The 24,165-nt window shown below is 39.3% G+C and overlaps 2 protein-coding genes across 4 annotated transcripts; both read left to right on the plus strand.

The window, feature by feature from the left end:
* Window positions 1–510: 510 nt before the first annotated feature.
* On the plus strand, window positions 511–12,290 carry wipf2b (WAS/WASL interacting protein family, member 2b). 2 transcript variants are annotated; one of them, XM_057354528.1, is made up of 9 exons: window positions 601–637; window positions 3,203–3,326; window positions 4,920–5,052; window positions 5,319–5,451; window positions 5,559–5,660; window positions 5,939–6,601; window positions 7,445–7,645; window positions 9,947–10,060; window positions 10,317–12,290. In XM_057354528.1, exons 3-9 carry the CDS (start codon window positions 4,987–4,989, stop codon window positions 10,355–10,357), a joined length of 1,320 nt encoding a protein of 439 aa, XP_057210511.1. In that variant the 5' UTR covers window positions 601–637; window positions 3,203–3,326; window positions 4,920–4,986; the 3' UTR covers window positions 10,358–12,290. The 2 variants fall into 2 exon arrangements, with proteins under 2 accessions (XP_057210510.1, XP_057210511.1); XM_057354527.1 differs by lacking the exon at window positions 3,203–3,326 and having other exon boundaries at window positions 511–637.
* Window positions 12,291–15,062: 2,772 nt separating this feature from the next.
* LOC130566773 (4-galactosyl-N-acetylglucosaminide 3-alpha-L-fucosyltransferase 9-like) lies at window positions 15,063–20,101 on the plus strand. Of its 2 annotated transcripts, none has more exons than XM_057354529.1 (2): window positions 15,063–15,792; window positions 16,777–20,101. In XM_057354529.1, exon 2 carries the CDS (start codon window positions 16,792–16,794, stop codon window positions 18,004–18,006), a length of 1,215 nt encoding a protein of 404 aa, XP_057210512.1. In that variant the 5' UTR covers window positions 15,063–15,792; window positions 16,777–16,791; the 3' UTR covers window positions 18,007–20,101. The 2 variants fall into 2 exon arrangements, with proteins under 2 accessions (XP_057210512.1, XP_057210513.1); XM_057354530.1 differs by having other exon boundaries at window positions 15,064–15,739.
* The last annotated feature ends 4,064 nt before the right edge of the window (window positions 20,102–24,165 follow it).

The raw sequence follows: 24,165 nt of genomic DNA on the forward strand, positions 1-24,165 counted from the left end.
TGCAATAATGTATAAAAAATGTATAAAAACAGATTTTAGAGACAACATGTGTTGTCAGTTGGGCCACTTTTTGTCAGACCATCTTTAGCAGCAATGTTTATTTACAATATATAGTACCTAAATAAATAATAATAATTATAGACTTGTTGTTGTTGTTGTTATTATTATTATTATTATTAATAATAATAAAATAGCAGTATAATCACAACGTGTATGAATAATAATAACAACAATATTAAACGTTTACAATATTTTACAATAAACATTTACATTGACAAAAAAGAGAACAAATACATTGTGGGTTTGCGTACAATAAAATATGAAATTATATATCCAGAAAATTAAAGAAAGAAAATCACAATAATAGGTTAAATCATATCTTTAAGTAAATCCTAATTTGTCAAAACCTGTGTACTTTTTGTTATTTATAAGTACCAGGGAACAAAAAGATAACTTCATTCAGCAAGAAGAAAAGGAAAACATAGGGGGGTTTTAAATATTAAACGGTTCACGGCGTAGCCAGAGCCTTACGGTGACGTAACTTCCGGGCCGGATGCAGGAGCGAATCAAGGCTATTGACGCGCGAGACCATGTAAAAGATGCCAGTTTGCGAAATCGTCGGACGCTGCGGAGAAAAGTAGGCTTAAACATTGCACTGATTCATCTGATAAACTTGTCGAATTAAGTTATATCGACTGACGAAACATTTATTCACATGCAGTCGATAAGTGATTTGGGAAACGTCCTGACGTGACAGGCGCACCTGCCAAGCGCCAGGCCAAGCCAAGCTAAGCTAAGCTAAAGCTTCGCTAATTCAAAATAAAATACATGTCAAAATAAACGAATTAAAGGTTTAGAAGTCCTGCCACAATCGACCTTTAATGCTTGAGTAGTTTATCAAAAAAGCGGAATGGTGTATTCGGGCAAAATGTCATGCGATATGTTAACTGTATAATTCAGACCGAGTTGTTTACACACTGTACCGTTATTTTTTCATAGGTACCACAGTTATTAACATTAGTTTAAATCTCTGGTTAAATATGACATACATTTTCTGTGGGGTTTTTGCTTTGCCTTATGCCTTATGAATTCATTGTGATTTTACAGTATTAACTACAGTAGCTCTGGTTTCTATTATAAATTTAATAAGGCGACATACTTGTGTTTGTTAAGAAGAGTAAAATTGGAGGATAATGTGCCCCGTTTTGCTGTAGTTATGAATCATTAAGTACACGAACACAGACTGGCTTGGTACATGTGTCAGTACATTATGAGTCTTTGTAACGTTATTTATGTATTCTTTGCAAAGGCTTAGGAGTAGGGCTGGGTATCGTTCAAACATTTTCGATACGATTCTGATACCGATACTTTGACCGATTCCTAAACGATACCTTTTTCGATACCAATTCTCTTTTTTTTTTTTTTTTTTTAAGTAAAAAGTAACAAAATGTAACCCACGCCATACATTAGTATAAATGGTTTTAATAAAGTTGAAACAGTTTTCAGTGGGAAATAAACAGTTTGTAGTCAGTATGTGAGGCTCACTATGCTGCATACTTCAAATCTTTAAATCACTGAGCAAGTCTGCTTTTTCTGGAGACAAACAAGAGTTCTCCTGACTGATAATGTCCCCAGCAGTAGAAAATGTACTCTCTGAGGGCGTGGATGGTGCTGGCACATCAGACAGCATCACAGCACTCCTTAGGACAGTATAGATGGAAGTCATCTGTATGTCTGAATCTTCTCTGTAGAGCTGCTAGCAGTCATTTCTGTCCTCCATGGCAAACAGTTCTTTAAGGGCAGAGCTTTGGCCTCCTCTGTAAACAAATAAAGTAAAAAATATAAAACACTATTGATGTAAATGCAAACAAGTTCATTTTGTTCTGAAAATCAAATGAAAAAATGGGATGTCTTTATGTTTTCTTAATCAGTTACTGTCAGCCTTAAAGCATTAAGCACTAATTTAGCGAGCTATCTGTAGCCATACATTCAAACAAATTTAATTTAGGTCCATTTGATAGGACTAACTTAAACTGCGCACAGAACAATAACTTATACACATTAGTGTTGTCAAAAATATCTATATTTCGATACTGAAAAATCTGAAACTGTTCCAATACCCATGTCCCACGTATCGAACTAGCATTCCCGCTCTCTTTCTCTTTTCCGACAGTGAGTTAACACACACTGCACGTGAAGCGTAACAACAGAGCCCCGCCTCCTCTCACAGACTTGACTCGTTTGCGGCAGTTAAATAGTGTTAATTTTAGAAAAGATGGCCAGTCTCAGTAACACATCTGGCGTGGTGCACGCTCGTTACGCTTCCCGTGTTTACCATAGCGATCCATGTACGTGCGCTGATCAATAATTTCATCCACTCGTTTCATTCGCCCTGGTTATATGTTGTTTATGTTAGTACAGAGTCTCCGCAACAGTTCTCATGTTTAATGCACGCGTTTCTGTCTGTATGTGCGCTCATCAATGATTTCATCCACTCGTCTCGTTCGCTCTGGTTAAGCTGATGTTTGAAATGATGCTGGTGCGGGTAAAGTCTCCGCAACAGTTCTCGCGTGTGATACACGTTTGCACTTCCGTGTTTACCATAGCGCTCTATGTGTGTGCGCTGTTCAATGATTTCATCCACTCGTCTCATTCGCTTGAGTGCAATTGTTCCCGGTGTTACAGCAAATTCTGTGACCGTCGTATTCTGTGACCCTAGTAGGCGCTGTTGTCACAATCCTTGGTGTTTCGAGTCTGACGTCATCACGCAGCCGAGTCTGACATCATGCAGCCGTGTTTTTTAGGCAAGTTTAAGAAACATATGTAGCTTAGATACTTTAGGGTTAGGGTAAGGGTTTCGTAAGACTCGAAACAGCAAGGATTTAGTCAAAAACAACAAGCCACACACCAAGGATTTAGTGAGAGCCATATTTGCACAGTGACAACAGCGCCTACTAGGGTCACAGAAAACGACGGTTACAGGATTTGTTGCAACACTGGCGCCCCCCGCAGCGTTGGTTTGGTTTCAGACTCAACTTGATTCTGTCGAACCCTGGTGCGTTTGCGTTCGTCTTATGTCATCAAAAATGTGCACTGCGCATGACAGAAAACAGATCAATATATTGTGTTTTTATTAATTTGATTCTATTATGCGCAGCAGAGTAAATGACATTTGGGTTTACTGTATGCGCGTTGCATGCAGACGGCTTTCTGCTGCTTGCAAACAAACTATTTTGAGGAAACAGTGGATTACCATTGACCTGCCGCTCTGATTCCACTCGCAACGCTGAAATACGATGCAGCCTGCACTCTTGCTCGAATCCAAGGTAAACACTCATCAACACTATCATCTCTTACTAGGGATGTAACGATTCACTCAGCTCACGATGCAATGCGATTCACGATTCTGATCTCACGATGCGATTTATTCACGATTTACTCACGATTTATTTTGAAAAAATGAGTTGAAACCAATTAGAAATGAACAACGTCCCTTGCATTATTTCTTAAATGCTTCACGTTTCTTTGTATGATAAAATAATGTTTTATTTCAAATAAAAAAACTAAACTGCAATTTTATAACAAATTAATAACTGTCTGTGCTTTTCTTGGATTTTTTTGCATTTAAGAAATATCAGCATCCACGTTTAGGTTTGCAGTGAAAATAGCGGCCCCTGCTGTCCAAAAAATGTATTGCGATTCAGTTCAAGCCTCAACCGATTTGAATCGTCGCTCATTATAACCGATTTTCAACCGGCTCACGGTGAATCGTTACATCCCTATCTCTTACATGTGTTTTATTGAAGGAAATACATTGTTATCGGCTTAAACGCATGCGCAGGTCACTTCCTCATCAAGTGCGCACCCGGGTCCGTGTTTCTTTTCTTATTCATGCAAACCCCACCACAGTTCGATAGCAACCGAACTCAGACCATTCCTTCAGGTAGTCTCGGGTTCGGTAGCCAGGTGCGCACCCGGGTTTGCTTGACAGCTTTCACATTAGCGATTTTTCATGTGAACCACGCCCCGTTCCGAACTAAACTTCAAGTGTGAAAGCGACCTAAATCACCGCACACAGAAACATTAACTTCATTAGTACAAGTCATGGACCCTACACTGTGTGGTGGGTGTGTTGAAGGACGCTCTGTGGCAGGAGCCTCCAGGTGTGGCAGAGAGTGAGAGATAGGAGGATGACGGCACCGGCTCGGTCTTCTGGTGGACATCGCTTCATCTGATTTGTCATGTTGCCCATTTTGGCAGCAATTGTCTTGCCGCAAATTTTGTATGCGCGCTATTAGTATCGAAGTGTGGTGTCGAACGACAAGACGTCTTTTGATACTCGATGGTATCGAGGCAATTCAGTCGGTACTTAAAATGTATCGGGCTCGATACCCAGCCCTACTTAGTAGAATGTTTTTATTCAGAGGAACCTTATTGAAGATCAAAAAGCTTTTGTTGGCCAGCAGATTTAAAATGGTTTATTAAAGAACAAAATCAGTAAAAAGTACAAATCTAGTCGAATGCACTGAGTAGCTTGTTGTAAAGAACAATATTCAGGCTGATTGTGGCACTTTTTGACATTTAACATTTAAAGGGGGAATAAATACTATACTTAACACTTGTGAGTGATGATGCATTGCAACAGACTGAATCTCAACTCAATGTTCAGCTCAACTGGACTCAATGGAGTGTTGCACTAGCTAGCTAAGTCAATGAGAACACATCCTGATAAAAAAACATGCACCTTATAATGCACTGTGTGAAGCTTTGGATAAAAGCGTCTGCCAAATGCGCAAATGTAAACCTGAGGCTGTTAAAATGTCTTGTCTTTATGCCATCATATTTACTGTGATAATGGTACCTATGTAAATGTTTAAATAGGTTAATAAGATGTCATGTGTTTATACTTGTTTCATTAGTTGACTGTCTTCATGAAATTTTAAGAGTGACACACACTCAGCTCCAAACACCGGACACGGATCCAGGATGCCCATTCCTCCCCCTCCCCCCCCACCCCCTGGTGGACCCCCTCATCCTCTCACCTTTAACCAGGTGAGTATTCTGATCATGATTCGAATTTAATTTATTTCTCGATGTGTAAATCAAATGTGCTTGGCTGGTAAAGTTGTGTAGACATTGCATTACATTACATTACATGGCTTAAATTTAATTATAAGAACAGACATTTGAACCTCTGTAGTATCAGAGCTTTCTTTAAAATAACCGTAAGGGTTTTTTGTAGGATTATCATCTGTGTCATTAAATCGGCTGTCCTGGTAATGGTTGTCAGTGTTTATAATGTGAAATTATTTATTTAGGCCAACACGACGACTCCTAAGTTTACTCGAGATGAAGCGAAGGGCAGGGGGGCGTTGCTCTCTGATATCTGCAAAGGGTCAAAGTTGAAGAATGTTGGTGTTGTCAATGATAGGAGTGCACCTTTTATTGAAAGTAAGTGAAGAACAGCTGGGTCTTGAGAGGTAAATGCATTAAAGCCTTAATCTCTGAAGAATTAAGGATGCTTTATGATCTCTGAGCGTTGTTTTTGTGATCCTCAGAGCCAAAAGGAAGTGGAGTCATGTCAGGAGGAACGTCTGCACCCGTCCAGCCCGTGGGGGGGCTGTTTCAGGGTGGTGTCCCAAAATTGCGATCAGTGGGAGGTGTGTGCATTTACAAAACATTTGTGATGGTCATTTTATTACTGTGTGTTTTCTTTAATGTCTTGTAAAGCATCCGTGCTTGATTGCAGGGTCTCGAACTGAAAATGGGTCTTGGGTGTGTTCTCAAAATTGTAAATTTTCCTTATCAGTCTGTATAATGTTAATCATTTTATTATTATAATAGTGTTGCATTTGTATTTAATAGCATTATAAATATATTTTATGGCCATGTTATTTATTGTTAATGCTCCATTTGAAACGGATGCTGTGTCTTCAAGATGGTTCTGCAGGCAGGTCTGCATTGCATCCTCCTGGCACACGTGCCACTGCCCCTCGCCCGCCTGGAGGTCACGACGATCCAGACAGCGGTTCTCAACAGGGCTCTCCTCCAGAATCCGGACGTTCCCAGAGACCATCCCTGCCCGATCTCTCCCGTTCACCCGGTGGAGGCAGCAGCCCCTCTTCAGGCATGAAGCACAGCTCTTCTGCCCCTCCTCCTCCGCCCCTCATGACTCGTCGCGGAAACGCTCCAACCGCTCCGCATCAGAAGGCCGCAGCGGCCTCCTACAACCGCGAGAAACCCCTTCCGCCAACTCCTGGTCAGAGAGGACCCTCTCCGGCACCCGTGCGTGAGAACGCACCACCTCCTCCAGTAAAACCTCCTCCGTCGCCCGCGAGCAGCCGCTCTTCTTCATCCTCCTCCTCCTCCCTGGCCCCGCCGCCGCCTCCTTACCGCCAGCAGTCCGTGGTTTCAAACGGCCTGTCTAGTCCTGTGAACGAAGCCGCCCCTGAGCTACCCCAGAGACACAACTCGCTCAGCAAGAAACCTTCAGCAGGAGGACACACTCCAACACGGGGACACGCCCCTCCACCGCCATCACCCACCCCACAGGCCGGCAGACCCCCGCCTCCAGCGCGAGAGCCTCCTGGACGAGGAGCAGGTGAGGGCTGTTTTTTATAATTCTGTGTCTTGAGGTGCCATGTCTTGAAAGTTTAAAAGCAGAACCTGTGGAGTTACGTTAATCCCACGCTCTAAATCATCTTTACTGTCCCTCTTGGATGCTCAATCTTAAAAAAAGTTTTCCTGTTTAGGTGAACTAACCCCTTAAGCTATACACTAGTCTGTCACTAACAACGCAAAAGACGAGGTTATCTAGTAGGGGTGTAACAGTACGTGTATTCGTACCTAACCATCACGGGCAACATTCCAAATATAGTCATCCTTCCTATGCCCTACTCCTTCGAAGGGCAGAGCCCTTGGAATTTAGACTTTGGAGTGAACAGGGCATTTGCGTGCCATTATGTAGACATCTGGAATGCACTTGGCAAAGGAAGCGATGTAATTTCCTCGTTATCTTCAGCTGGCATGTTCACGTGTAAACGAAGCATTTTGTCCATCAGCAGATGTCGCTGTTTTAACGGCATAACTTGCACCCGATATGATCGGACGTCGCGATGATTTTAAAGTCGATTATCGATATATTTTTTTAAACACATCGCCCCGGCCCTATACTGCCATCAACTGCCGTAAACACTAGACGCGAGAGATGCGCGCAAATGTTGAAACCCGTCCGTCTAGTGTTTATATAGAAAGACGGTGGGAAACTAGCACGAATGGCCGGGCCGGTCTCTGTAGCTCACAGCAGCAGGCACATACTTTGTGCAGTTATTAGCGTGTTCTGTACAGTAATGAAAACAGGTCGGACCACAGGATCTCGTCACACCCCTAATAATTAATTAATGAATATATTTACTTTTCTTTATGTCTCAATGCCTTTTGTTAGCTCCTCCAGTTCCCGGACAGCCGTCGCGGAACGGACGGGACGCTCCACCTCTACCACCTCCTTACCGGACACACGGCAGCTCTACGGACGGTCAGAGCCGAGGCAAGCCCCCTCCTCCCCCCTCCCGCACACCAGCCGGACCCCCGCCCCCTCCACCGCCCATCCGCAATGGACACACCTCCATTTCCCGTTCCTTCGTAGGTGAGTCCATTAAACTCGCTCTTACCCACACCTGCAGTCTCGCCCTCCCTCACGATCTCATTTCAACATCACATCATGTAGAGAAACCTCAGTTTTTTCTGAAATGACGTCAGCTGTGATAAACAGCTGTCACCTCAGATGATATTACTACAGTCATACCTCTGAATTAAATATATTCTTCTAACTAGAAACTGTGGATTAACCCTAATGTAGCTCAGAGAAGCTCTTTTCTAACAAATGTGCTTCATCTAAGACAGTGGTCCGGCATCAAACTCTGTGGAATTCCGTGGATTTTAGCGCTGGTTATTGACAAGTAGACACACACAATGTGAGCGTGTTAGTAGTATTCGCTGTTTGCTGTGACGGATTTTAATGAGCATGAGGACGAACAATGTGATATTTGAGACTTTGAAAAAGAAGAGAATCGCTGAGAAGTTCATATTTGTTAAAAGACACCGCTATATCATTTCAAATCCGTTCACAGCAAGAATGAACGGCAGGCGTATTCTCTTGTTAAGTTTTATATCTTTACGTTATGTTGTGAATAGGGTTGGGAATCGAAAATCAATTCCAATTTGGAATCGGAATCGAAAGGCTAGGAATCAGATCGGAATCGAAAGGAATAGGAATCGGGTCCTTGAGATTAAAATTTGAATTCCTCTTATCAATTCCTGTGTGCATATTTTCAGAAAAGTACATGCGTTGCATGATCTGCTGATTTCTCAATAAAAGCCCTTATGAAAATTATCGATATTTTTTACTATAGTAAGCATAGTTTAGCTATAGAATTTGCATTAAAGCACAGGAATCACAAATTAACCATAGTTGCATTATAGTAACTGCAGTTTAACCATGATGTAGTTCAACTATGATAATACAAATTGTAATAAATCAGAAAAGGTGTGTTTCTATGTGTAAATATACACAAAACGCTGCTCATAAATATACAGGTGCTGGTCATATAATTAGAATATCATCAAAAAGTTGATTTATTTCACTAATTCCATTCAAAAAGTGAAACTTGTATATTATATTCATTCATTACACACAGACTGATGTATTTCAAATGTTTATTTCTTTTAATTTTGATGATTATAACTGACAACTAATGAAAGTCCCAAATTTAGTATCTCTAAATAACCAATAACTGTCTGTTTTTATGTCTATTAAATAAAGTTGATTTCATGTTGTTCATTCTCTCCCTTGTTTACTTCAGCTTTAATCCTCATAGTAACATGGCCTGGTAAACTAGGCTATCAGTACTGTTGTAGCGTGTTGACAAAATGTAAAATGTGATTTGGATAAAAGCGTCTGCCAAATTAATGAAAATGTCCCGTTACTGTTAACTTAGTCATGCAGCTGCGATCCGCTAGCAGGAAGGTTTGCTTTAGCCTGTTAAGTTTTAAACTGCTAAATACATATAAAAATGCTAAGAGCTAAATTTTAACCCGCTAATATTATTATACCAATAAACACTAAACATCCTGTTTATTTAGTTGTGCTAAATATGTTTTGTTTATATATAATCTATGATATATAATAATGATATTTTTCTACATTTAGTGTCTCTCTCACCGTAAATGCCTTTGAACGATGTTTATTAGTTATTGTAGTCAAGAAGGTGAATTGTCCAGGAGAAAGGGCATCTAGTAGGCTAAAATAATGGATCCAGATCATGGGGTGCGTGACATCCAGACTCAGCTCTGGTGCGTGGATTAAGGTAAAAACAAATGTTTTGTAGACATTTTTTGCGTTTGTAGCGGCTATTATGGCAACCTCTAACTGCACACATTAAGCTGGTACCTTTTGGTTCCATAATAAATATTAACTAGCCAGTCTAAACACAAACAGCTCAAACATGGCGGCGCCCACATTCACGGCAAAAATCATTTAAAAGTCATTTACAGTGCTCTGTTTACAGTGCACTACAGAAAAGTGTTTGGTGTCCACATACTCAGAAACAAATGTATAGTATAATGCAATGTAAGTCGCTTTGGATAAAAGCGTCTGTCAAATGCCTAAATGTCCACTATTACTGCTGACTAACTTGAAAAACATCAACAGCTGGTAAATAAAAGTGTTTGTATTTTTAATAATACATCAGAATTGGAGGACGTGGTGTAAAGATAAAGATTCATCGCTCTACTATTAATTTAAGTGTTTATTCATACAATTTTCTATGGCGGCCATAAGGTGGTACTTGATCTGAAAAGTTTGAGAACCACTGATCTAAGAGTTAAGCACAGTTATAAATCATGACGGAGTCAGTTTAATCCTTTCGATTTGTTCTTTTTCCAACAGATGATTTCGAGTCCAAGTATTCTTTTCATCCTCTGGACGACTTCCCTCCTCCAGAAGAGTATAGACACTTCACTAAGATCTACCCGAGCAAAGCCAACAGGAGTGAGTCTAGAGGTATGCTTCCAAACAAAATTGAGAACTTTTCAACTGCACCGGGTTTAGTTAAAAGATTAAAAGCGATGAACTTAAATTACAGCCAGTTCACAGTGGCAATGAAATGTCAAAGCGCTTTGCATTGTGGGATACAGGGTTCCATGCCCTATGCCCTGTTGTATACCGCTTGGTATTTCTAAGGTGTCTAAGGAAGGATACAGAATTGATGTGGTTGATCATGAGCTTGGACTGATACCCGTCTCTCTTTCTTTTGCAGTAATGAGAGGAGCCCCTCCCTTACCGCCTGTGGGGAGGTAAACACTGTGACCGGTCGCCTGGGCTGCATCAGCGACGAGTGTTCTTCATTCAGACCCATACGTTCATAGACAATCTCACATGCACATGTAAATCCTCGAAGCCTGCACCTTATTAACAGTCATTCCCCATCGGATAACATTCCTCCACGTTCACGCGAGCTCCATCTCCCATTACCACTCTTTAATTGTGTGGAATGTCAAGGGACATTTTTTTAGGTACCTGTTTTCTGCACATTAGATTATATGCGTTTGGAGGTCTTGCTGATAGTCATGCTGTCAAATCCTGTATGGCGGTAATGCGTAGCACTGGAGAAGGAAACTGCAGAAAGCCTCTGCAAATATGTCTTAATTACCACGTCGGGCGACATACATATAGTTTTTTCATAATTGCTACCCCTATGATGCACTGTGAATAATGTCAGTCACACGGACGTGCGTGAACTGAACTGTAAAATATGAACTGCTTTAGAAGTTTTTGTTGTCGTCGTTCCTCGGACGCACCCCTTTTTCAGGGAACAGACGTTTCGTTCAAGTTCTCTCAGGAGGTTTATTGGACTTCATGACCCTCTCCAAAGGCAGAGAACGATAAGCTAAATGAACCAGAATTACGACGGGTCCAAAAGTGCCAAGAGAATGTGCTCTAGCATTTACCCAAACAGCATGACACGGCCCGTCAGTCAAAGGCTGATTGCCTTTATTAATGGTTGCTTTAAAGGCGGGTCTTGAATTAACCTGGTTTGGAGATGTCGTCCAGCGATATGCCTCACGCTCTGTGCCGTATCCTCACCCGCAATGTGAATTCTGGCTTTTGTTATTACGTCGTAACAGGCTGGCGAGGCTTTGCCCTTTTTATATCCTCTGCTTTGATGTTTGTGAGCTAACTTGTGAGCTAAAAGAGCAAACCTTGTTCATGTTCTGCCTGTGAATTTGTGTCTTGGGTTAGTGTTGTGATAGAAGACGGCCACTGTGTTGAGGAAGAACAACTGGAATTTTAAGAGTCACGCAGATGTGGGATGAATGGTAAAATCAGCCATTGTGGATTCACTGCATGCTGCTTTTTGAAACAGACCCTTCAGAAAAATAATGGGTGTATTTGCATGCACGTAAACTTCCTGTTTTCCTGCTTTTTTAAATACATCTGCTTTTTGGACGACAAGACCGGTTGTCTGATATCGTTACAGAGTTGTGGTAACTACCTAGCCAGTCATGTTTAACTGGTTGTCTTTGCACTAACTCTTAGCATTCCACCTAGCCACAGAGATGTAGGTTAAAGATAAAGCGAACTCTCCATTTCTCAAGACTGGCATTGATGCTTCCTAACATATCTACAATTTGAGGCGGATTTGTTCAGTGTCATTGTTTGATTGTTCCAGGTGTATATTCTGTACATGCTTGTTCTCAATCCGACCACCAACATTTGCATGTTTTTGTATTTTTTATGAGGGGCTATCATATGTCTGTAACCAACTCTAAATCATGTATAGCTAAACGGACAATACTGAATCCTTTCCACTACATTGCCCCTGTTCTTCTGCCTTACATTTACTGATTAACTTGTCGGTACTTAAGATTTATAAGAAAGAAAGTGTATTTAAAGTACATAGAGTGATACGGTAGTGATAGATATAATTCTATTTTTAAGTTGTAAAAAGCTTGTAATATAGTCAATACTTTCAGGCAGCCATGCATATTTTAGGCTTTGACTAATAACCTGATGTTGTATCCCTGAAAACAGATAAAATGTTCTCGTCCTTAATCGCCTACTGTCTGCCAGAAGGGTTCAGTGTACATGTCTGTAGAGGAGTATACTGTAACTTACTCGCATTGAGAGAGTGTTCTTGTCATGATCATCATTCCATGCTTAACTCGAGCTTGTACGTTTCACACCTGCTGGTCTTTGGATCAACTAGTTGAAATAAAAGCTGATGATAAGAGCTTTCTGATCTTCTGTCATTTGTCAACGGGTGACATAAAATATTCAAGAATTGCCGTGAAATCATTTCGTGGTGGTTTATTTGTGTGAAAACAAAAACGCACGACTGGGGAAAAAAGCAATAGTGACGCCCCACCCAGCACAACTGACCAAACTCTGATAAATGAATACTGTGAAATGTGTTTTTTTAAACAAGAGGTTTTATTTTACTCCATCGGTTGTAATTTATTTCTGCATTTGATCTGCATCTGCAAGATGTATTTTTTGGATTGTTTGCTCATCTGCAATACGTCTCTGAGAGGTCTTCTGTCAGATGTCATATAGACATCTAGAAGATGTCTGTAAGATGTTTATGATTTAGAATTGATGTAAAACTGCATTTTCTAAGACGTTTATCAGATGTTTTTACACAGAAGATTTTCTCCAGGGCCCATATTCATGAAAAATCCTAGTGACAAAATTCTAAGAAAATTCTTAGAAATGTGGGTGTTTCCCCTTTGAATTACAGAAAAGATCCTAGTAAAGAAGAATGTAATTCATAAAGCATCTTAACCCTTAAAAGAGCTCTTAAGGTCCAAAATTTTAGGAGTAGCGAGGAGGACTTTTAAGAGACTTAAGAGTTTCTTTAGCAGCAGAGAAAATGGACGAAACACGAAAAGTGAGAAGAAATGTGTTGCAATGCATGACAACTTCCATTTTACTTTTAAGGTTTATCAGATTTTGTGTGTGTGTGTGTTCAGCTTTTGATCATCTTGGTTTTGGTTTTCTTCTATAGCTGCTTTGATGCAATGCAAATTGTAAAAGCGCTATAAAATAAAATGACATTGAATTGAATGACAGTGAGTTAATAAGACACAACACATTAGATGTTTGTGACCGATCCTATTAGAGACACGCGAACATCTCCAAAACAGCGCAGAAATGTCATAGCGCCAGAAATAGAAGAAATCACTACATTATATTAACAACTGGAGAAATGCAGCTATGCAGCGGAGATGATTTGGTTCTGTCACAACCTTCCATAGTGATCACACAAACAAATACAGCTCTTACAGAAACTTATGTCACTGCTCATTTTCTATCAAATAAGTTGACATTAACAGCATGGTAAATAAAAAAAGAAAGATATATATATATATATATAGTGTGTGTGTGTGTGCGTGTGTGTGTGTGTGTGCACGTGTGCATGAGTACAGTAAAACAGGAAAAAAGACATGCGCAATTTCAAACTAATGACCCTATACCCTATACTTTTTTCCTTCTTGGTCAACCAACCAATCACAGTCTTTAAAAGACTGTGTCATACATAGCAACGGGGTCAGCCCCGCCTCCTCACTAAAATAAAAGTCTTTTCCTTGCTCAGAGTTTCTCTCAGATTGGTCCTGAATCGTTTTTAAACTAAGACTCCTACTTAGAAGTTTTAAGCTAAATTAAGAGTTTTCTTAGAGGATTCTAAGAAGCTTTAAGAATACGGGCCCAGATCTTTGAGAGAGGCCTGCGCTAGCCCCTACTGAGATCTTTAGCAGACCTCTTATACCTGCTATCTGGGTTATTACAGATGTTGTAATGTGACATTTCAGCATAATGTAATTTTAAGGTTTATGTTTTGAGACATTCCTTCATTTTCTGCACATGGCTTTAGAAATGATTTTCCCCAGTGGTCAGACCATGAAACTAAATCAAAATTTTCATTTTTGGGTGATGTATCCCTTTAATGGGGCAGTTTCCCAGGCAGGGATTAAGTTAAATCAGGAATAAAGTTAAATCAGGAATAGGTCTTAGTTAAATCGTTTTGCAAACATGCCTTAAAGGTGTGCATCTTGAGACAAAACAATGGCACCAATATATTTTATGGTTTCAGTTAAGACAGCTCTAACATTTATTTTAATCTGGGACTAGACTAAAGCCCTGTCCGGGAAACCACCCCAATGTTTTTTAAATGTTAATAAATCATAAGTAACGGCAATGTTTTAATGTTAATAAATCCAGACTTTATTTCCGGTTTTGAGGTGGGAAATATCCTAAATCCGATGTGTCTGGAACGCAGCAAGACCACAAGTGTGGACATTTCAACAAGACCTTATGTTCCACTTTGGAGGATATGCCCCACCTCAACCAATAACTCTGGAACGCAGTTGTTAAAGTTTCCATATAAAAATATACATTTATCAAATTAACAATTTACTAGTGTGCCAATGTTGAAATACAAGAACATTTTCCAAACGAAATTCAAGTTATATTTTTTAATAACAAAGCATGTTATTAGTGAATTAGTTGGCTTAAGTGTATTACGCAGTAAATGCGAGGTGCACTGCCGAGCTCGTGTCACATGCGTTTTGCATTTTTAATAAACCGTGACGCAATGGCGCATGTGCTTGTATTTTACTCGACCATCACATACATTTGACATAAATGAACAAGTATTACATTTCCACTCACTTTATTACCAAGTGAAACACGATAATTCACATGCATTTGTCTGGTTCGCACAAGAGGGAAGTTCCCTGCATTACGCTTCCCCCATAAACGTTTTTGATACCTGACCGCACCTGCTACTGTGTTTGAAAGAGACTTCTTCAATGAGACAAAAATTATAGGGAAAATGTCTTGTGCAACAAAAAAGGAAAACGTTTAGTTTCAACGTTGAGTCAAATATGAACACACCCAAAAGCTGATTAAAAGTAACCTGTAGTTAATATGGGCTTGTCCACATTTGATCCAACCGTGGCTTAAAATATCTTGAAATGGCACAGAAAGATTATTATTCGATAAGATAATTATTAAAATGATTAAGTAAATCGAATTTAATTATTATATCATACGGTATTATTATTATTTATATGATTAGTATAAATCGCAAATTAGTTTGAAATAAGAATTAAACATCAGCTAGTACCAGTACACAAGTAACACTTTCATTTTAACAAAGAATAACTCTCAGGCACGATTATTATTATTAACATTTTAAATTTGCAGAGAATCCTATACAGAGAGAATATTGACAAAGATTTTATTTTTTGGGTTAAGAAGCTCCGTATTGTCTATTGATACGTTTGTAGCAAAAAAAAAAAGATTTTTACATAATTTACAACAGTTTGAGTCTTTCTTGGTGCATGGACATTTTTATACCTGTGAAAGACGCAAAATGCCATTTCTGTATATCCATAATTCGCTGTAAATGTCCATAAGCTTTTCTTGTACAGTTACATAACCACACTTTGATATGTGCGCTTTAAGATGTTTGATCATGTTTTCTGACACGAAGAATAGAGTGACAACAAAGAGGACTTTGCAGACAGACATTTGAATACATGCAAACCGCGATACATCCCACCTGACTGGGACGTCAGGTGGGAGGAAATCGCGCTCCACTGGACACACCTGACCTACCTGACGTTCGGGTGCACCATTCTTAAACGTGACACCAGGAATATATTTCTTGAAACAGAGGTAGGTTACACGACTTTTTCGCCTGTTTTAATAATCACACGGAAGAGGAATATGTGAGTAAACCGCTTTTTATTTTTGATAATGTGTATTGTGTTCATTTGGAGCATAAAACTAATTCAGCACATCCAAAGTGGAAAAAGTGACGACCGTATTCGCACAGTCATTTCGCAATGGACATAAATTAAACTTTCGTGATTCAAAGTTTGATTTCAATCATTAATTTCACTATGATTACAATCTTTGACATGGCCTTACTCGGTCTATATCAAAGATATCAAAATGATATTTTCACAAAATGTTCTTTACATTACGTAATGGTTAAAGAATAACTTTTCACAGGCATGGTCACAAAATGCACATAAAATTATTAATAGCCTATAACAAAAAACATTATAAATAGGCCTAAATGTAAAGACGTTGTGTTTTCAAATTTAGCCAAGAGTTAATGCACTTTCAAAATTGAGGGTTGTATTTTCTGACGACTCTTACACACGAACAAACCTGCCTATCAGGAACTAAGTGACCACTAAACAAATAGAAGAGTTTGGTTCCAAAATGAACAAAACTTCGTTTTTAAAATATTTCAAATATCATGTTTTTTATTATGTTACCATGTTTTTATTGTGTAAATTCGCTGTATTTTTTGTTATTATGGCTTAAATCAAAACAAACCAACTGCCCTTTGATTGATATTCATTGGAATGTTCAATAAAAAAAACATGATTTCTGAACATTTTTAAAACATTTGGAACCAAACTCTTCATTTGTGTGTAGGCCTAGTACAGTATGTCTGTGAAGACATGCCACTGTAAAAAAAATTCCGTAAAATTTACGGTGAAAAACTGGCAGCTGTGGTAGCCAGAAATCCACCGTATAAAATACAGAGAAAATGTTATTTGGTTTACGGAACACAAAAAGTGGACTGTGAAATTAACGGTAAAAACTGGTTACATATAACCAGGTTTATTCTGACACAATTTCACTATTGCTTTAAAATGTCTCTATTTCTCATTAACTTCTATGTATCTCCCCTCTAGTGAAGGATAAAGAGGATGCCCAAACCTACCTCCAAAACCCAGAGTGTGCTCATCGCCTTAGTTGTGTTGGCATGTTTCGTGGCAATATTCTGCATGTACCACGAACCAACCAGAACTTGGTTTAAATGTCCTGCTGCTCAGGTCCTGACAAATAATGTCAGTGCAGAACTTTGCCTCCGTCTTCTTAAGATGGAGAACTATACTCAAACAGACTCGAACAACAACTGCAACAGCGACTCGGAGACAAAGCAAGGACAACACCCTGGAACAACGACAACGCCAAGACCACCTACAACTACAACAGCTACAAAACTGACTACAGCAAAGAGTGATCCAGAGACCATTATTTTAATCTGGATGTGGCCTTTTGGTGCCCCTTTCACCATTTTACCCTGTACAATATACAACATTGACGGCTGTCGTGTAACAGCTGACAGAAACCTGTATAACCAAGCTGACGGTGTTCTGATTCATCACAGAGACATCACAGGGGATATATCCAACATTCCGCAACAACCACGACCCGTCTTCCAGAAATGGGTTTGGTGGAATATGGAGTCTCCAACCCATTCACAACATTATCCTCAGCTAAAGGAACTGTTCAATTTGACTACGAGTTACCGCCGAGATTCGGATATCCCAGTACAGTACGGTTCACTAGTTCAGACCAACGGTGAGGAGATAAACTACACAATCCCCCAAAAAGATAAATTAGTATGCTGGATAGTAAGCAACTGGAATCCCAACTATAAACGGACACATTTCTTTAGTGAGTTTTCGAAGCATATCGCAGTCGATGGCTACGGTGGACACTTCAACAGACGTATTAATCAGGATGATTATTCGAAGACGGTGGGGAGTTGTAAATTCTACCTGTCCTTTGAGAATTCCGTTCATAAAGACTACATAACGGAAAAGGTGTTCAACCCTCTAAGGATTGGCACGGTTCCTGTGGTTCTTGGCCCGCCCAGAGAGAACTACGAGCAGTATATCCCAAGTGGAGCATTCATCCACATAGACGACTTCAAGACCCCAAAAGATCTGGCGGATCATCTGAAAAGTTTGGACCAAAATGAGGACTTATATATGCAGCACTTTACCTGGAAAAAGAATTTTATTGTAACGCATAGCAGTTTTGGCCTGGAACATTCCTGTATGACCTGCGAATATATTAAAAGGTTTCAGAACTACAAAGTGGTGAAGGATCTCAACAGCTGGTGGTTCGTTTAGAGATACGCAGATGGACCAGGGAGGGAACCGCGTGTGTTTCTATGTTGGTCCAGGCTGGCACACAGCAAAGGAGTTTTCTTTCTGGTAATGCCGGTGTTGAACACTGCTGGAGGTGTATCGTTATTGTCAAGCCTCTGACTGTAACACAACATGTACTGGTGGCTGGCAATCCTGGTTAGCTTGGAGGCAAACCTTGTTTTAAACGTATTGTGTTGAGACTCGAAACATGTCACAAATGACATTTTAACACGTATTCTCCACCTCCAACTTATTTTCTTATTTTGCCAAGCAGATTTTTATGCACACTGCAAACACATTTTCCATTCTTTTTTAGAAACTGAAGTCATTCTTAAAATTGTTTTGTGCCATCATGCCACAGATGATATGTAAACTTGCTTCTTTTCAGGAAATATTCATTAAATGTTGTTTTGTCAAAGTTGTGGCTGCATATATGGGCAGACACTTGCATGTGCCATTACTTTATTGGTCAACATTTTTAAAAAGGAATTTGGTCCTCCAATATCCCTGTATATTAAGCCATGGTTAACATTTTAGAAAGGCCTACTTAAAGGTTATAAAGCTTCTTGCAGCTTTGTGAGCGCTCTGGTTTTTCTACTGTTTGGCCAAATGCTCATGTTGTAAAAGATGTGTGAGGGACACGTTTTTAGGACAACATTTGGGACACTATAAAAAAAGGTGCTTCAAAAGGTTCTTCGATGCCAAAGAACCTTTTGGTTCCATAAAGAACCTTTAACTTCTGAAGAACCTTTTTGCTTTACAAAAGGTTCTTTGTGGCGAAAAAAGGTTCTTCCGATTATAAAAAGTAAGAAAGAGATGGTCGTTTAAAGAACCTTTGACTTAATGGATCTTTGTGGAACCAAAAATGGGTATTCTATGGCTGGCATCGCTGTGAAGAACCTTTTAAGCACCTTTATTTTTAAGTGTATGTGTGTATGACCTATAATGACATGTAGAGAAAGACACTTTTATATACAGTAGATAGCATAATGACATTGGCATATATACATGGACAAAAGTATTGGTGTACATAAGCCCTTTTGATGAACAGGTTTGACAACTTTAGTCATTTCCATAAGCACAGCGATCTAATGAAATTCATTATAATGATATTAGAATTGTGTGCTCTAATGCTATAGCAACAGTTTGGCCAGGGCCCTTTTGTATTCCAACATGACAATGCCTGTTGCACAAAGCAATGTTCAAAAATAAACAATTGATTCAGTCTGGTGTGGAAGAACCCAGCCGAACACTCACCTGAACCAATCAATGATTTGTACACAGAGTCGTTTCAGAACAACAAAGATGGAAACGAAGTTGTTTGATGTGGTATTGTATGGTATTTTTGGAACAACTAGAATAGATAAACATATTTATTAGAAGGGGGCATCCCAATACTTTTCTCCTTATATATTACTGTATATATTATTTTAAGAACATATATTAACTTTGATATATTTATTTTTTATTTTGGTGCTTGTAATGTTTCTTATGAGTGAGCCATTGGGATCTGAGCCAGTCTTGAAGTCTTTACCTGTTATTGCCCCATGATCTAGCGTGTGCCAAGCAACGACAATGTGCAACTAATCCAGCCAATAATACACAAGCGTGTCTTTAAGTTATTCTCAAACGGTCTGACTCTGTTCTGCTGCTATTTGTCTAACTTTCAGTCATTGATGCTATAGGGCAAACGATGAACAGATACAATGAATTTTCAACATTTCTAAAAGTAAACCAAGCTTGCTTGGATGATAGTCATACAGTAACCTATAGATAATAATCTCGACAAACCTGCAACAGACAAGAAGAAACGTCAGAAAGAAACATTGATTGTGTTATTGTTGTGTATGTGTTGCTCATGTGTAACATGTCCAGCATTTTGCATTTCGTTCATGTAATGTACTTATGTGGTCAGGCCCAGAAATATTAAAGCGGACGTAACACACGCAGTTTCTGCCAATCTCATATTAATCTTGAGCACCTATAGAGTGGCACTGCATACTTTGTGTCTTCAAAGAGTCTTTAGTTTGATCACATTTATAAAAGATAGATAGAGCTTTACGACTATTTTCGACTATTTTACGACTGAATAAAATAATACCTTCAAAGGATAAACTTTAAAAACAAAACAACCTGTCATGAATTGAACACAACTATCTGTCTATAGTTAAGGACAACACAGTTTTGTGTTACTTTGAACTCAACCTTGTGTTGTCCCTTTTATTTGTTTAACACAAAATCAGCACAAAATGAGTTGTGTTAAAATTCTATTTATTTTTATTCAACACATCCTTTTTGAGTGTGTAGGACCTTTCTTTTAATAGTATTTGTTTAATGTAAACTAAATTATGCATATATGCATACATACAGTACATACTAATACTAATACTACTACATTGCAGTATTATTTACATTGTTGATCATAAGCTATAACTCAAAAGAATGCTTGTAATGGTGAACCTTTTTATTAAGAGGATTTAAAAAGTGTAAAGTAACCCGGATGAAGCTTTTTGTCAAAGCTGTATAGTCTTAAGGAAATTCATGCAAACTGACTCCGTGAATGCAAAACACGATGGGTTCAAAGTGTTCAGACCCTTCTAGGGTGACTCTATGTACATATAATCTAAGCATCAACAAAACAAAAAAACTATGAGGAAATTGTCAACTGAAATGAGTAAAAGCCATGAGAAAATAAAAAGAAATAGTAACGAGAGTATCAATGACATTAGGCTATATCCCCTACAGCTTTTAAAGGTGGGGTGTCCGATTTCTCTTAGCCATTGTTGATGTTCAAATCACTAAAACAGACACACCCCTACCCCCATCTTTCGCTTTCGTCAGCGCTCGGCTCGGCTAATGTCCATCCTGTGCAATGTGCACCTTACTGCTGCTACAAGGTTGTTTTGGTACTCGGACCGACTCAGTTGTCTAAAGCGTGATTCAGATATCGGTTACCCCACCTTTAAGTTTGCATAAGACATTAACAAATACAACCTTATTGTAAAGTGTTACCAATATGAATACTAAGTTACAAAATATACAATGACGTTGCTAACTTTCCAACAAAAACACTGAACGCAGCAGGCAAGCAAGCGATCATCTATAAAATAAACAGGCAAGCAACAGTAAACATGCATATTGTCAAAATAAAAACATAAGCCAAATCATAAAAAAAAAAAAAATGAAAATAAAAAAATATATCTATTTTTATAATAGAATTATTTAATTTGTGAAATATTAACATTGACTAGTAGGAATGCAACAATACAGATCACCCACGGTTCAATACGAACCTCTGCTTTTTTTGGTTCGGTTCGGTTCTGATGGCTTGGCGCATTAAAGCGAACATCCTGTAAGTGTCAGAACTGAAAACGCCCTTGTTACTGAAATTACAACTGTTATTGACACTAGGCCCAGCGAACGGCAGGTCCTGGAATGCACCTATAGAAATATTGTAGATAGGTTGAACACCGCTTCCACAGAAAAATATCAACGACTACTTCTCTAGCCCCGCCCACTGGTTCGTGAATGACTCTAGCCACACACTTCCGCATTTGTGATGATTGACAAACTGCTAACCATAGCGACATATTTTTCAGCTAAAGATTCGTTTTGTCCGTCAGTTTAAAATAAACTGCTGATATGCGCCGTGTTGTGTTTATGCTCGGAAGGCTCCATCACACAGCGCTCTTTTGCTGTGTTGCCATGTTTGTTATTAATAAGCGCTTTTATGCTTGTCGTTTGGTCTTAGATCAAAAAGCCTCTGCACTTAGGTCTTAATAAATGGTCTGTTGCAGATTTTAAGAATTTTTGGTCTTATAAAATATATAAACAATTTGCATTTTAAGGCTTGCTTTTGTCTTGATTTGCTTATTTTCTCTGTGAAGATCTGGCAACCCTGTCACTTTAGCGAAGGGCTCTCGAGGGCGGCTAGCCCCGTGTCATGTGTGCAAAAGTGAGGACTTCTTTCACTGTTATTTTTATTTAGCGCGACCAAGCAACAAACATGCAACATTGTGCAGCACCTGGTTGTGGAAGAACACAGTCGCTTCCTTCGGATTCTGATATTAGGAATGATTGGTTGAAGTTTATTTTTAAGTACGTTCCTGCTCACGTGGGTGAAACATTGAGCATTTGTTCACTTCATTTCACCATGGATTCCTTTGTGAACAAGGCGCTGGATTTGTGGAGAGACTAAAATTAAAAAGCAGTGCTGTGCAGTCAATATTGGATCCGATAGGAATGGCGCAGCAAACTTATGTGAGTAAAACATATATGTACTATGCGTCACTATTGCTTTGTTAGAGATCGCTTGATATGCCCTGATAATGTGTAACCTAATGTTACGTGTCTAACCAAATTCACAGAAGGCTCCAACTAAGTTTACTACGCAAACTGCTATCCAATCATAGCAGTGGGCGTTTACTTGGTGCTGAAATCAAAATAAACATTATGCACACTAAGCGTTGGCTACAGTATTACAAAGAGACGGTTTAACAGAGGTTTGTAGAAACGGCTTGCATAAGACAAAAGGGCGTCTACTTGGTGCTGGCAACATGATCTGTGAAGTTCAGCTGATCATCAGTTACCACTCCCAGGTTTCTGGCCGTTCTGGAAGGAGTAATGGTTAGTTGGATGGAAAGATCGTGCTGAGTTTTCGGGTCGGCCGGGATCACAAGCAGTTCAGTTTTTGCAAGGTTCAGCTACCGGTGTTGGTCCTTCATCCAGAGTGAAATGTCATTCAGGCATGCTGAGATACACGCAGAAACCGTTGGATTATTACGCTGAAATGACAGGTGTGACAGCTGTGTGTCATCCGCATAGCAGTGATAGGAAAAGCCATGTTTCCGAATGACAGAACCTAGGGACGTTGTGTAAATGGAGAAGAGCAGCGGTCCATGAACTGAGCCCTGGGGTACCCCTGTACTGAGATGCTGGGACTCAGAGACCTCACCTCTCCAGGACACTCTGAATGACCTATCTGAGAGGTAAGACTCGAACCACCATAGCGGCAGACACCCATAGTTTTGAGGGTTGATAGGAGGATGTGGTGGTTGACAGTGTCGAAAGCGGCAGATAGCTCCAGGAGGATGAGCACAGATGATTTAGAGGCTGCCCTTGCCAGCCTCAGGGCTTCGATGACTAAGAGAAGTGCAGTCTCGGGGGAATGACCTCTCTTGAAACCAGACTGGTTGCTGTCCAAGAGGTTGTTCTGTGTGAGAAATGATGAGAGCTGGTCAGCTACCACACGCTCAAGGGTTTTTGCAATGAAGGGGAGGAGAGAACTCTTGAGAGAGAGAGAGAGAGAGAGAGAGAGAGAGAGAGAGAGAGAGAGAGAGAGAGAGAGAGAGAGAGAGAGAGAGAGAGAGAGAGAGAGAGAGAGAGAGAGAGAGAGAGAGAGAGAGAAGATCGAGAGAAAATCCAGTCATCATTGTGTTTGAAACTTGGAGTACAGTATTCTATGTCTAAGGCTATTGTTTAACAGACAAAGATCTTTTTAACAAAGCACAGGTGTTGTGTTTCAAAATGAAATACTTGGACTTTGACTCGCAACTTACACAGTACTGTTCCCCAAATAAATATGACATTTGAATCGCAATCACGCCGTTTTACACAAGCAATAAAGCAGAATTTTATAGCGCAGACTTCTGAGTAGGCTATACATGACAACATATCAGAAACATTCTTTACTTCTGACACATTTCACTGTTTATTTTTTATTCTAATTATGTGACTTGTATGCAATCACACCTTTTATTAAAACATATGTTTACCCTTCTGAGTTTCAAACCAAATCTCTGATAAGTCAAGTATAGCCGGTTGTGTAAATGTTTGCTCTATTGAAGCCTTTAAAACCAGATAACCAACCTTCAATGCAATAAATTCTTTGTTTAATTTATGTTTTCCATAATACATAAATTTACTTGTTTTTCATTTGTCTATACCTACAGTGTAACAATCTTCTATAGGGAATGGAAGGGCCAAAATAAACCACACACTACTATACAAAACATATACGTAGGTCGCTTTGGATAAAAGCATCTGCCAAATGCATAAAAACACATAAATGCATAAATGTATCGTAATTTAAGAACTTTTAAGAAATATTTTTACTAAAAAACAAGACAAAAATGATTTGGA

The sequence above is a fragment of the Triplophysa rosa genome, linkage group LG16 (genome assembly GCF_024868665.1).
Source record: "Triplophysa rosa linkage group LG16, Trosa_1v2, whole genome shotgun sequence".
Taxonomy (NCBI): Eukaryota; Metazoa; Chordata; class Actinopteri; order Cypriniformes; family Nemacheilidae; genus Triplophysa; species Triplophysa rosa.